The 12558-nt window shown below is 47.5% G+C and overlaps 1 protein-coding gene and 1 non-coding gene across 3 annotated transcripts in view; both read left to right on the forward strand.

Annotated features, from left to right (window-relative positions):
* Positions 1 to 12558, forward strand: part of SH3PXD2B (SH3 and PX domains 2B) — a 102055-nt gene that overhangs the window by 71639 nt on the left and 17858 nt on the right. Inside the window, exons 8-10 of one of the 2 annotated variants that reach the window (XM_072756588.1) lie at positions 4977 to 5081; positions 6405 to 6488; positions 9563 to 9680. In XM_072756588.1, coding sequence (XP_072612689.1) covers positions 4977 to 5081; positions 6405 to 6488; positions 9563 to 9680 — 307 coding nt within the window. The remainder of the gene's footprint in view (positions 1 to 4976; positions 5082 to 6404; positions 6489 to 9562; positions 9681 to 12558) is intronic. The other variant, XM_072756587.1, reaches the window with a different exon arrangement.
* On the forward strand, positions 8255 to 8379 carry LOC112928824 (small nucleolar RNA SNORD22). Its single transcript, XR_003236801.2, has one exon. It is a non-coding gene; the product is annotated as a small nucleolar RNA SNORD22 (small nucleolar RNA).

Consider the following 12558-nt stretch of genomic DNA (forward strand, 5'->3'; position numbering starts at 1 on the left):
GGTTTCAAAGCACTTGGAGACATGGAGTCTAGCATTCCACTGGAAATTTGCCTTTGATTACCACAGGACCCTTCATGAAGGCTCCATCAGCTGTGGGCTCTGGTGGGACAGTCATATCACCTATCTCCTTGCCCCACCCATCATCACAACTTCCCCTGGTCCTGTACACTGGTCAGGTCTGGAACAGAAGGCAGTATGATCAAACACTTAGCCTCAGTTTCCATCTGAACTCTGCATTATACAGCAGTCCAGCTTGCTGCTTCTCTCTAACCCTCAATTCTCCCATATGCAAAATAGAAAAAGCTTCAGGGCACCTGGGTGGCACAGTCGGTTGGGCACCTAACTCCTGGTTTTTAGGCTTGGGTTGCGGTCTCGGGGTTGTGGATTCAAGTCCTACATTGAGCTCCACACTCAGCCCAGTGTGCTTGGTACTATCTCTCCCTCTGCCCCTCCACCCTACCCCCACCCAAAAAAATAAATAAATCTTTTTTAAAAAATAGAAAAAGCTTCGACTTCAAAAAGCTGTTACAAGGATTAAATGAGATACTACTTAGAGTGTGCCTACACCCATGCCCGGCACGTAGTAAGTACTCAAAGATGTGGTTTGCTTTCCTCTTGCCTTCCTTAGCCACAGAGCAGCCGTTGACACCACTGAAGGCAAAGAGCAAGGAGTAGGGGATGAGCAGATCCCTTCCAGGAAAAAAAATGGCATAAACTCACTGGGCTTTGTTGTGGCTAAAATGTGACATTGTCTAACAATATCATTAGTAGGCCTACCTCTGAGACACCCCAATGACTAGATACAGGCCAACAGAGTGGAAGGGCTGTGTTTGCAGCAGCATCTGGATCATGTTACCATTAGTCATAAGATCAGCATTAGCCCACTAAATTCTTTAATTACTCAATACAGCAACTGCCATCCCTGCATCACAGCTAAAGAAACAAGACTCCAAGTACCATGACCACTCACCCAAGATCTCAAAACAGGTTACCAAGCTGGCATTCCAAACCAATTCCAGCTGGCCCCAAGGCCATGCATGTGACTTTCTAATTCCTGGGAATGAGTATATGCAGATTATGGATGTGGCTGGGATGCCCCAGTGAAACTAGAAAGGCAGCCCCCACCCCCCTGAGCAGCCTGTGTGCCTCAAATCAGGAAGAATACATTGCCGGGAGGAAAGTAGCAGCCAGGATGGGGTGTTGAGGATAATAAGCCTGGTATGTGCAGAGGCAAGTGGGGGAAGGGGGCTTCCAGTGGCCACCAAACTGGCAACACTTATGTTTAATTATATTTTACTGACCCAAGTATATGTGGACACATTCTTCTTAAAACATTAATGATAGGGATCCCTGGGTGGCGCAGCGGTTTAGCGCCTGCCTTTGGCCCAGGGCGTGATCCTGGAGACCCGGGATCGAATCCCACGTCGGGCTCCCGGTGCATGGAGCCTGCTTCTCCCTCTGCCTGTGTCTCTGCCTCTCTCTCTCTCTCTGTCTCTCTGTGTGACTATCATAAATAAATAAATAAATATTTTAAAAAAAAAAAAAACATTAATGATAAAGTTAAAATCTGTTGTTTTGGGGCATCCCGGGTGGCTTAGCGGTTTAGTGCCACCTTCAGCCCAGGGCCTGATCCTAGAGACCCGCTATCGAGTCCCACGTCGGGCTCCCTGCATGGAGCCTGCTTCTCTCTGCCTGTGTCTCTGCCTCTCTCTCTCTCTTTCTCTCTCTCTCTCTCATGAATAAATAAATAAAATCTTTAATAAATAAATAAAATTAAGTATAAATAAAATAAAGTATAATCTGTTGTTTCCATTAGCTTCAACCTTAGTCCCAAACCTTAGTTTCCAAACCCCAGATAGACCTTCTTTCAGTTTACTATGAATCCTTCTTAATAACTGTATACACACATACACCTGTGTTCACATATGCTGTCCTGTACATAGGCGTATGTGTGTATACATGTCTTCATGCATATGCGTGTATATGTGTATATGTATGTATATGTTTATTTGTGGCCTGTGTCTCTGCATGTGTGCAGGTGTGTACTCATACATAGATACATAACCATATACACACACAGTATTTTGTGTGTGAATATAATTTTGTAGTTTTTTTAACCCCAGTGGCATCATTCTATATATTTAATCATTTTGATCTGCAATGTGCTTTTTAGTCAACATTTAGCCCTTCTTACTGCTTCAACATCTATATACTATTTGATCTGAATAAACCATATTTTTCTCTAGCATGAACAGTCTGTCCATATGCAAAACACTTACCAGTGAGTGTTTCCTTAGGTTAGATATGAGACATAGTACTAGACCATAGGTACACATATTTTGAATTTTAAGATACTGCCAAATGACCTGCCTCGAAACTGGCCATGGCAATTTACTCTCCCTCTAGCAATGAAGCATTAGTGCAGATGGTTGCAAGCTGAGACTGTGAGGACAGGATTCAGCCTAGGACTGAATCCTGACTCTGCCGCTTTCTTTGTGATCTTGCGAGCTGAGACTGTGAGAACAGGATTCAGCCTAGGACTGAATCCTGACTCTGCCGCTTTCTTTGTGACCTTAGTCAAGTCATTGCCTCTCTGAGCCTCAGCTTCCTCATCTGTAGAATAGGGCAGTCATAGTACACAGCTCATAGGGCTCATGTGAGGACCCAGCCAGTCAGTAGTAGATGTGAAGTGCTGACAACCTGGCACACGTTGCTGTTGTTGTTGTATTGTGACAAGTTTGCTTAATCCCCACACAAATACCTACAAATATGAGTTCTTAAGAAGACCTACAACATATCTCCTAATTTCTAGATTTCCACAGATCTGTCCACCCTGTTCACTCACACCCATGCACACAGTTCCCAGCCACCAAAACTTGTGTTTTATTTTTTATTCTTTTTTAAATATTTATTTATTTGAGAGAGAGAGAGAGCAGGGGGAGGGACAGAGGGAGAGGGAGAGAGAGAATCCCACACAGACTCCCTGCCAAGCATGGAGCCCAATGCAGGGTTTGATCCCATGACCCTGAGATCACAAACCTGAGCCAAAACCAAGAGCTTAACCGACTAAGCCACCAACTGGTACCCCCAAAAAAATTATATTTTAAAAGGAGTGTCCAGTTGAGTAAAGCAGATGACTTCCATTTCAGGGAGGTCAAAAGCAGAGGCTTCGCTGTAAGACCAGGAAGGCTGCTCAGTAGTCTGCCACTGCCTTCTCTTCTTTGTTGGGGTCTCCAGGGCTTGGAGGTGTGTGATGTTTGGAAGCAGATCTTGTTTTTCTTTTTCTTTCTTTTTTTTAAAAAAATATTTATTTCAGAGAGAGAGCACCTGTGTGAGTGGGGGGAGGGGTGGGTAGGGAGAGAAGCAGACTCCCCACTAAGCATGGAATCCCACACAGGGCTCCCTCCCATGACCCTGAGGTCATGACCTGAGCTGAAATCAAGAGTCAGCTGGTGCCCCCAGATTCTCTTTCTCCATTTATATTGTGCACAGCCAGTTGGGCCCTGTGATGATTTCTAGTTGCCACGAATTACCACGAACTTAGGAACTTCAAACAATGTAATTTAATCATCCCACAGTCCTATATGTAGGTCAGAAGTCCAAGGTGGGTCCCACTGGGCTAAAATCAAGGTGTTGGCAAGGCTGAGTTCCGAACTGCAAGGTTCTAGATAGGATGTGCTTCTTTGCCTTTTCCAGTTTCTAGAGGCCACCACATCGCTTGGCCCAAGGTCCCTGCCTCCATCTTCAGAGCCAGCAGTGTTGTACCTCTCTTGTAATCCTCCACAGCTGCATCTCCCCCAACTCTTCTTCTGCTTTCCCTGTAACTACAGGGGGCCCCCCCAGATGATCCCAGATACCCCCTATTTCAGCTGGGCTGCTTTGTGACCTTAATCCCACTGCTGCGACCTTAATTACTCTGTGCCACGTAACTTAACATACTCATAGGTTCTGAAGATTAGGACATGGACACCTTTGGCAAGTCATTATTCTGCCTACCACAGGATATGAGCCCTCTCTCTAAAGAAGGAGGGCCTGGGTCTGGGTGAGAGGCCCCTCAGGCAGTTACATCACAAACAGATTTACCCTGACATGAGCAAATGCAAGATCAGTGTCTCAGCTAAGTCATGAGGGCAGCAGCTTCAGCATCAGACAGTCCTGGGTGCACAAGCAGCTGTGCCCTAAGCTATGTGATAAGTCTATTAGCTTCTTGAGGCCTCAGTTTCCTCACCCATGCAATGGGGATGATAATGTGAAGATTAGATAAAACATACAAGTAGGAGCGCCTGGGTGGCTCAGTGATTGAGCGTCTGTCTTTGGCTCAGGTCTTGATCCCAGGGTCCTGGGATTGAATTCCACATCAGGCTCCCTGCAGGGAACCTGCCTATTCCTCTGCCTGTGTCTCTGCCTCTCTGTCTCTCATGAATGAATGAATGAGTGAATGAGTGAATGAATGAAGAAATAAATCTTAAAAAAAAAAAAAATAGTGCAGGCGCCTGGGTTGCTCAGTGGTTGAGCGGTTGAGCATCTGCCTTTCGGCCCAGGGCGTGATCCTGGAATCCCGGGATCAGGTCCCACATCGGGCTCCCTGCATGGAGCCTGCTTCTCCCTCTGCCTGTGTCTCTGCCTCTCTCTCTCTCTCTCTCTCTCTCTCTCTCATGAATAAATAAAATCTTTAAAAAAAAAAATAGTGTGAGTAAAATGGTTACATACCCTAGTGCAGGTAGCTACATTCTTTACTCTGATCATTCAGGATGACCTTTCTCTCCCCTGCAGACTCAGGAGTGGGGTTTCTCGTTAGGCTGCCCTGAGCAGTTAGCAGGCAGCTAACACAGGGAGTTGTGTTCGTTTCAATAAGATGGTGACTTTTTTGCTGTACCCCAAGCATTGACTCTTGTAGTGGCTGAATGTGTTATATTCTGACCCCCAGGCTTCACACCCGACCCAACTAACTTCAGTCTGCACTCTCATTTTCCCAGGTTGGTGGTTCGTCAGCACAGCCGAAGAGCAAGGCTGGGTCCCCGCAACCTGCCTGGAAGGGCAGGATGGTATGCAGGATGAGTTTTCCCTACAGCCTGAAGAAGGTAGGAAGGAGCAGGAGCCTTGAATTTGTCGCAGAGACCTGTGCCAGTCATCACCCATGTGGGGGCCTCCCTGCCTACTCCCTCAGTGCCCTTCAGCCTCTGCCCCCCCAAATCTCAGTGGCTCACAGGCTCAGGACATGAAGCCAGGCCGTGGGGTTATGGCTGATTGCAAGCCTGTCTTTTCTTAGGGGCTTTTAGGGGCCAACCCTCTCCACCTACCCACTTCCATTACTGGGGAAACTTATCTTCCGGGTGTCCCCGGGGGTGGTTTCTGCGATGCCCCAAATACTAACACCCAACTGTCTCCAAGTTCCCCACTAGAAGCATTCCTGAAACTGGAGGACAAGTTCATCTTAGCTAATAAACAGAAGGCTTTGAGAGCCAGACACACCTGAATGGGAATCAGCTGTGCCACTACAGGCTGAGTTGGGCCAGCAGCTTGACCCCTGTCTGCCCTACCCCCCTCCTCTAAAAATGAAAATGATGATGTCTGTATCATGGATTTTTTTTAATTAAATGGGATTCCACATGCAAAGCCTTTGGCAAAGAACCTGAAACAGTAAGTAACTAGAACAGTTATCATATAGCTATGCCTTACCCAGGGTTGAACATTTGGGGCTTTTAGCTGTTTGGGGAAAGCACAAAACCACTTTATCAGAAAGGAAGATAAGAAAGGGGATATTTCTGTGCTCAAGGGTTAATAAAAATGTCTATGTGCTTTTGCATTTAGTTTTATTACAGCCAGCACCCCTCAGAGTGAAACATCTGTTGGTTTGCTCTGTGTTTTGTGGGGCCCTACAGGCCCCAGGGGTTGGGCCAGCTGAAAGAATCAACTCAGATGCAGGGGTTGAGGTATAGTGTATAGAAATTGTAACTCCCTTAAATAGTTAATGATGACCATTTACGGGCATCCCTCTGTAAGGGATTGATTATTAACCTCATTTTACAGATGAGACAGGCTCAGAAAGGTAAAGACACTTGCCTGGGGTCACACAGCTAGAAGATGGGAGAGATACCACATTTTCCTAAGTCTGTACATTTTTCTTCCCCCAACACAAGGGCTTCTCTTAGTGTCTCTTTATAAATCATGCTAGGAATAGAATAAACTCATGCTTGGGTGGCCTCTGCACCCAAGTCCAAGGTTAACACTCAAGGATTTCAAGGATTTGGTCCTTTTGAGACACCTGGGGCTTGGTAGAGGCTCAGAAATAATTACTCCTAAATGGGAACAAGTGCTTGATGTCCCCTTTGCCTCCAGACACTGGAAGTGCTTTCTCCTCACCTATGCCTTCTCCGCTTCACCTCCACATGCTGCCTGTCCAGTCTCATGGAGGTATTGGTCTTTGCCCCGGCCCGTGGGCCGCCGCCGGACTCTGGGGGACTTGTATGCCATCAGCTGGCGTCAAGGTGCCTACCCTGGGGTTCTCTTCCATGTTCGGTGTTTGGAGCTGGGGCCCTGCATCTGCATGCGCCTTCCTGTTCGAGGACTGCCCGTGCCTGTTGCATGTGAGAAACAGTGCCCTTGTCTGTGCCCTGTGTGTGTTGGCATGGAGGTTTGAGCAGTATTTCTCAGCCTGGGGCTCTAAAGCTTCCCAGGTTAAAAAAATAACGCCTGGGGCCTCTACAATGCTGAGCTAGTGACCTATTTCTTTCATCAGACACATTAGAAGGAAAAGAAACCCACATCAAACTGTCTTAAGTAAAAAGGGAGTGTACTAGCTCATCACTGAAAAGTCTGGGGAAGGACTAGCTTCAAGCATGAATGGATCCAGGGGCTTGAAAATGTTGTCAGGCCCTGAGACTCACTCTCCCCACCCCTGCTCTGCTTTCTGCCTTGCAGACACCATTTTCTCCTGACAGCAATCTTAAGCACCTTTCAGGGATACCTAACCGAGAGAGCTTCTCTTTCAACACAGGTGCTAGGACTGGTTCTCCCTGGTTCTGATAGCTTGGGTCCCGTGCTATCCCTGAACCCATAGCAGTGGCCAGGGGAATGCATATGGCACTCTGGTCAGGACAGAGTCATGCACCCCCTTTCCCCCCAGGCAGTGGTGAGGTCAGCCTTCCCCAAACCGTGTGGACAGAGGCTGGTAGTGCCAGAAGAGGAAGAACAGATGGATGCTAAGCAGGCACTGTCAGCAGGCACCTGCCATGCAGTCAGCATGGTCTCCCATTTTAAGCTTTGTTAAGGATCACTGAGTGTTTCACGGAGCCCAGAGAGAGCCTCTGGGTGCCAGAGAATCTCCCTGTGTAATTCAGCAGGAGGATGGGGCCCCACAGGAGTCCAGGGCCCATAGGACTGACTGCATTTAGTCTAGGACCCAGGCAGCACCCCTTCTCACCCAACGAGATAGAACTTCTGTGCCTCCTTGGGCTTGAATTAGCCCCTGCACCCCTCACAATGCCCACACCCCACCCTGCTGCCACGTGAGTGAGGGAAACAGCTGAGTCTGCTATACACAGGATATGTGTAACTTGAGTCAGCTCAACCCCCGCAGAGCAGGTCAGTGGGCTAGATCAATCAATAAATAAACTCCCTGTGTGCTTGCCACCTCTCTCAACACCAGCCGGACAGGCCGCAGACAGCCTGTGGTGTTTTCCCAAAGAGAGAGAGTCGGACCCAACACACTGGCCATCAACATCAGCCCACAGCTGGCTCAGTCATTCCCTGGGGGCTGGAACATAAGCAAAACAGGAAAGTGTCCTCCCCAGGGTCCCCCGGGACACTTACCCGTTCTGTCTCAGCAGTCGCTGCTGACAGTGTGGAGCATGGGAGCTCTACTCTTGTTCTCCAGAGGGCCCTAACAGAGTGCGACAATGAGCAATCTCCCAGCAGAGCCTGAGCAATGGCTCCGTAGCTTTGAGGGGAAGGAATGGGGAAACCACTGAGAGAGAGGTAGAAGGCACCTCAGTTACACTAATGAAAATTGAAGCAGGCAGTAATTTTATTGTGCGTGTGTGTGTGTGTATGTTTATATATAAAATCATTAGGTGGCACACTTAAAACTAAGACAGTGTTAAATGTCAATTATATCTCAATAAAATAGCCAAAACATTAAAAATAAAATTAAAGCTTCAAGCATGGTTGGATCCAGGGGCTTGAAAATAATTAATGAAAAACAAAGATCAGTTACCAGCTAGGTAATGAAAATTTCCTTAAAAATTAAGGAAGGTCCCAGTGAAGAAACAGTCACATGTCTTACCTCCTGTCCTAGTCGCAGAGCCTGTAAAGGTGAACCCACTGGGGCTGGCTGGGGGAAAGGAGAAAACTTGCTCCAGAAGGAACTGTCTGAGGGATCATAAGGGATTTCTAAACATGGGAAAAGGGAATAAATCATTTGGTGAAGTCAACTGTACATACTTCTTTGTAGGTCTAAAGAAAGAACAAAGCTTTTATATAACAGGAATCCAGTTCTTCAGGATACCAAAAGGAAATTTTTTTAAAGGTTTTTATTTATTCATGAGATACACGCGGCGGGGCGGGGGTGGGGGGGCAGAGACAGGCAGAGAGAGAGAGGAAGAAACAGGCTCCATGCAGAGAGCCCAATGCAGGACTCAATCCCAGAACTCCAGGATCACACCGTGGGCCAAAGGCAGGCATTAACTGAACTGCTGAGCCACCCAGGGATCCCCCCAAAAGGAAATTTTTAAGTCATTTTTGGTGCAACCTAGCTGGAAAGTAGCATGTAATTGTTTGAGCCTTGCTGAATAAAAGTTTAACCTTCAAAAAAAAAATAAGGAAGGAAGGAAGGAAAGAAAGAAGAAAGAAAGAAAGAAAAAGAAAAATTACTAGCTCTCACCTCCTTGATAATGATTTCAGCCTGAACTATCTGCTGCCAAAAATCCAGCTCATCCCTGACCCCTCTACCAGCAAGAACTGTGGAGGAGGGACAGATGAGTTAACTCCCTCTAGTATGAGCAAGACAGCTCCCACTAGGCCCTTCATTTCCTAAACGCTGACTAATTTACTAATAAACAGTTACACAATATTCCCAGGACTGTACCCAGTGCTAGAGTCAGAGGAATGAATGAGACAGACACAAATCCCTACCTTCATGGCGTTTATATTCAAGCAAGGAACACAGACACAAAACACAATAAATAAGTAAATTATATGCTTTGTTAGAAGGCAATTCCTGGTATGGGGCAAAAAATAAACCTAGGTAAGGGGGACGAGGATGCCATGGGTCTGAATACTGCATAAAGGTCAAGGAAGGTGACACAGCTTTGAGGAAGATGAGGACAAATGTGTGACACAGGGATTTCAGAGGTATTGGGACCTGACCTTTGTCCTATGTCCTGTTCCTGCTTCCACAGGGTCATCCAAAGCTAAATGAAGGCCTGTGGGGTCCCCAGAAATTTCTAAAGGAAATCTTTCCCTCTGATGGGCAAGGGTATCTCATGGATCATAGCCTCAGCAATCAGCATCCCAGGACTCTCCCTTGTCCTTGACTTAACCCAGCATCCCTTTGTTCCTGCAGAGGAGAAGTACACAGTCATCTACCCGTACACAGCTCGTGACCAGGATGAAATGAATCTAGAGAGAGGGGCCGTGGTGGAGGTCATCCAGAAGAACCTGGAAGGCTGGTGGAAGATCAGGTACCTGCTGCAGCTGGGTGGGCTTCAAGTCACACGGTCTCTGGGTGCCTAGAGGTCTCTAAGTGATTACAGATGGATAGTATAAGGTTTTAACCTAAGCCATAAAAGGATGCTTCTCTTCAGTGCCCTTTGGCCTCCCACCCTATCCAGGTCCTTCTCTAAAAATCTCTAATAAGGGCAGCCCCGGTGGCCCAGCGGTTTAGCGCCACCTTCAGCCTGGGGTGTGATCCTGGAGACCCTGGATCGAGTCCCACGTCAGGCTCCCTGTATGGAGCCTGCTTCTCCCTCTGCCTGTGTCTCTGCCGTGTGTGTGTGTGTGTGTGTGTGTGTGTGTGTGTGTGTTATGAATAAATAAATAAAATCTTTAAAAAAATAAATTTTAAAAAAATCCCTAATAAGCAAAACCTCCAAACACACAGATGGTAGTAACCTCATTGAGCAAGACTGGTTTCCACCTCCATGTGTTTCTCGTAAGGAGAAGCTGTGCTGCTCTGTGTGGGTGATTTCCCACTCCAGCCCTGCTCAGAGACCAGGATGATGCAGAATACCAGAGGGACTGCAACTCATCCTGGAGCTGATCATGTGCCCTCCTCTCACAGAATCCAATAGTAAAAGCAGGAGACCAGCTTTCAAACTCTTTGTCCCAACTCTTTCACCTATAGAGTGAAATCAACACATCATGAGTATATAGGTAGCCAACTCATTCTGGCCTGCCTGGCACTTTCCCATTTTGGGGAATGAAAGTCCTGGGAGCCCCTTCTTGGTTATCCTAGTAGGCAGACTGTGGCCATAAGAAATTAGGGCAAGGAAAGAAGCCTAAGGTCTCGGGGACCTGGTGTCTGTGCAGCCATGTGAGGCAGGGCATTAGAGCCACTCATGGGGCCCAAGCCTGTGGCACTTTATTCATTCACTCAGCAGTACACACCAGGAGTATTTTCCAGGCCAGGCCCTATTCTGGGAGTTGGGGAGTCAACAATGAGAAAGACACAGTAGTTCCTGCCAGCAGGCAAGGAAGTCAGCCTCCGTTATAGGGCAGACTGGTTCGTGGGGATCTGGAGCATAGAAGAGGGGCTCCTTGGCCCAGAGGTCAGGAAGGCTTCTTGAGAGGGGACTAGGGAACTGAGGTTTGAAGCAGGAGTAGTGGCAGTGACACCTAACGTATCTTGAGTATATATGGTATAAGCTGTATCACAAATTATCCCAAAACTTAGTGGCTCTAGAATTCAGGAGTGGCTTAACTGGGCCCCTCATGAGATTGTGGTAGGAGGTCAGTGAGGAGTGCTATCATCTGAAGGTTCAACTGGAGCTGGCAAGAGACAGAGCTAAGATTTAAACTTGTACCCCACTCACATCTGCATGTGTTGCTCTGCGCATGGCTCTGACTGAAGACAGTAAACTGTCTTGTGCTGAGGTCCTGGATTGGATGTAGCATGACATTTTCCAGTTCAGACAAGATTTACTCCCTGCTCCAAGGGTATTTTAAGATCAAAAGACATAGACTGCAGATTTCGATTTCCTATAAATTGACTTCCAGTTATAAAGGAGCTTTTTGTCATTGAAACACAGTGCCATTTAGTTCGTAAAGTGATTCTTGACAAGAGATTTGCTGTATGTCATCTCTAGCCATTTGGGTTTATTCAACTGTCCCCTAAGGTGTGGATACCTGTTTTGTGGGCCAGACCAGTGAGGTGCTTGTAAACAGTTAACATCTAGTTCTCTGAGGGAAAACTGCCCTTGAGTTGTGGTGTTTGCCAGTTTGCATAGTATAAATACTCTCCCTGGGTGATTTCAGGCCATCCGTTGCCATGTCAGTAACTGGAGTTTGGAAGAGACATACACAGCAGACTCTCCCGAGCTGGTGCAGGTGGGCTCCAGCGCTCCTCTGGTCCGGATGGGCCCCTCCAGTCATGCTATTTCACTGAGCTCTGTTGTGCAGAGAATGAAGTGATCATCTCACTCACTGAATCCCTGTGGAATTCAGTGAGCTATCTGTCAGGGTCTTGGTCACCGTGCCGATTCTTAGAAAGCCCTGGAACCAGCCCCCGACTGGCTTCATTCCCCTCTGAAAGGAACATGTTTAATCTACATGTTAACCAATGTGAGAGCCCCACCCTGCCCCTGCCAGGCTTTGTGCCAGAAACTGGAGCTGCTGGGAAGAAGCAGCGAAATACCGAGGTTAGGAGCAGACTAGACTGATGCCAGCTGCCTAGGTCTGAATCCGTTTCTGCTGCCTCCCAGGGTTGGATGGATGAAATACATCAACAGCTATAAAGTGGTTAGAACAGACTGGCACACAGTAGGTGCCCAATAAGTGCCAGTTATCATCATCATTGCCATCACTGCAATGACTGTAACAGAACTGCAAGTGTAGCAGATGCTTTGTGGCTGCTCACCTTTGCCGGGCCCCTGGGTAGTTTGTCCACTTGTCCTTTTATTTCTTCATTCAATTCACTGGCACTGAGGCTCTTGCCATACAGAGATCAATTGAGTGCCACCTTTACCCCAGGAGTGTGTGTGCTCACTGGGAACACAGAACCACCACAGACAGCCAAGTGTCTCTGTGTCATAGGGTGCTGGGGTGGTGGTATGTGCAGGAGACAGTGGAGCACCGTGGAGGGCAAGCTTCATTCTCTGTGAGCCTCAGGAAAGGCTTGGGATGGAAAAGACATTAATTAAACAGACCTAGGGAAGAAGAGCAGAAAGGAGAGTGGGAAGGGGCTTTCCCGACACAGGGTTATCATGAGCAGAAGCCAGGGGAGTGAAAGGTGGTGGTACATTTGGGAGACTAAAAGCCTTATGGGATGGGAGGGACATGGAGGTTGCTATGAGAGATGAGACTGGGGAGGCAGGAAGAGGCTGGATTAGAAAGGCCTTGAAT

The sequence above is a fragment of the Vulpes vulpes genome, chromosome 4 (genome assembly GCF_048418805.1).
Source record: "Vulpes vulpes isolate BD-2025 chromosome 4, VulVul3, whole genome shotgun sequence".
NCBI classification, from domain to species: domain Eukaryota; kingdom Metazoa; phylum Chordata; class Mammalia; order Carnivora; family Canidae; genus Vulpes; species Vulpes vulpes.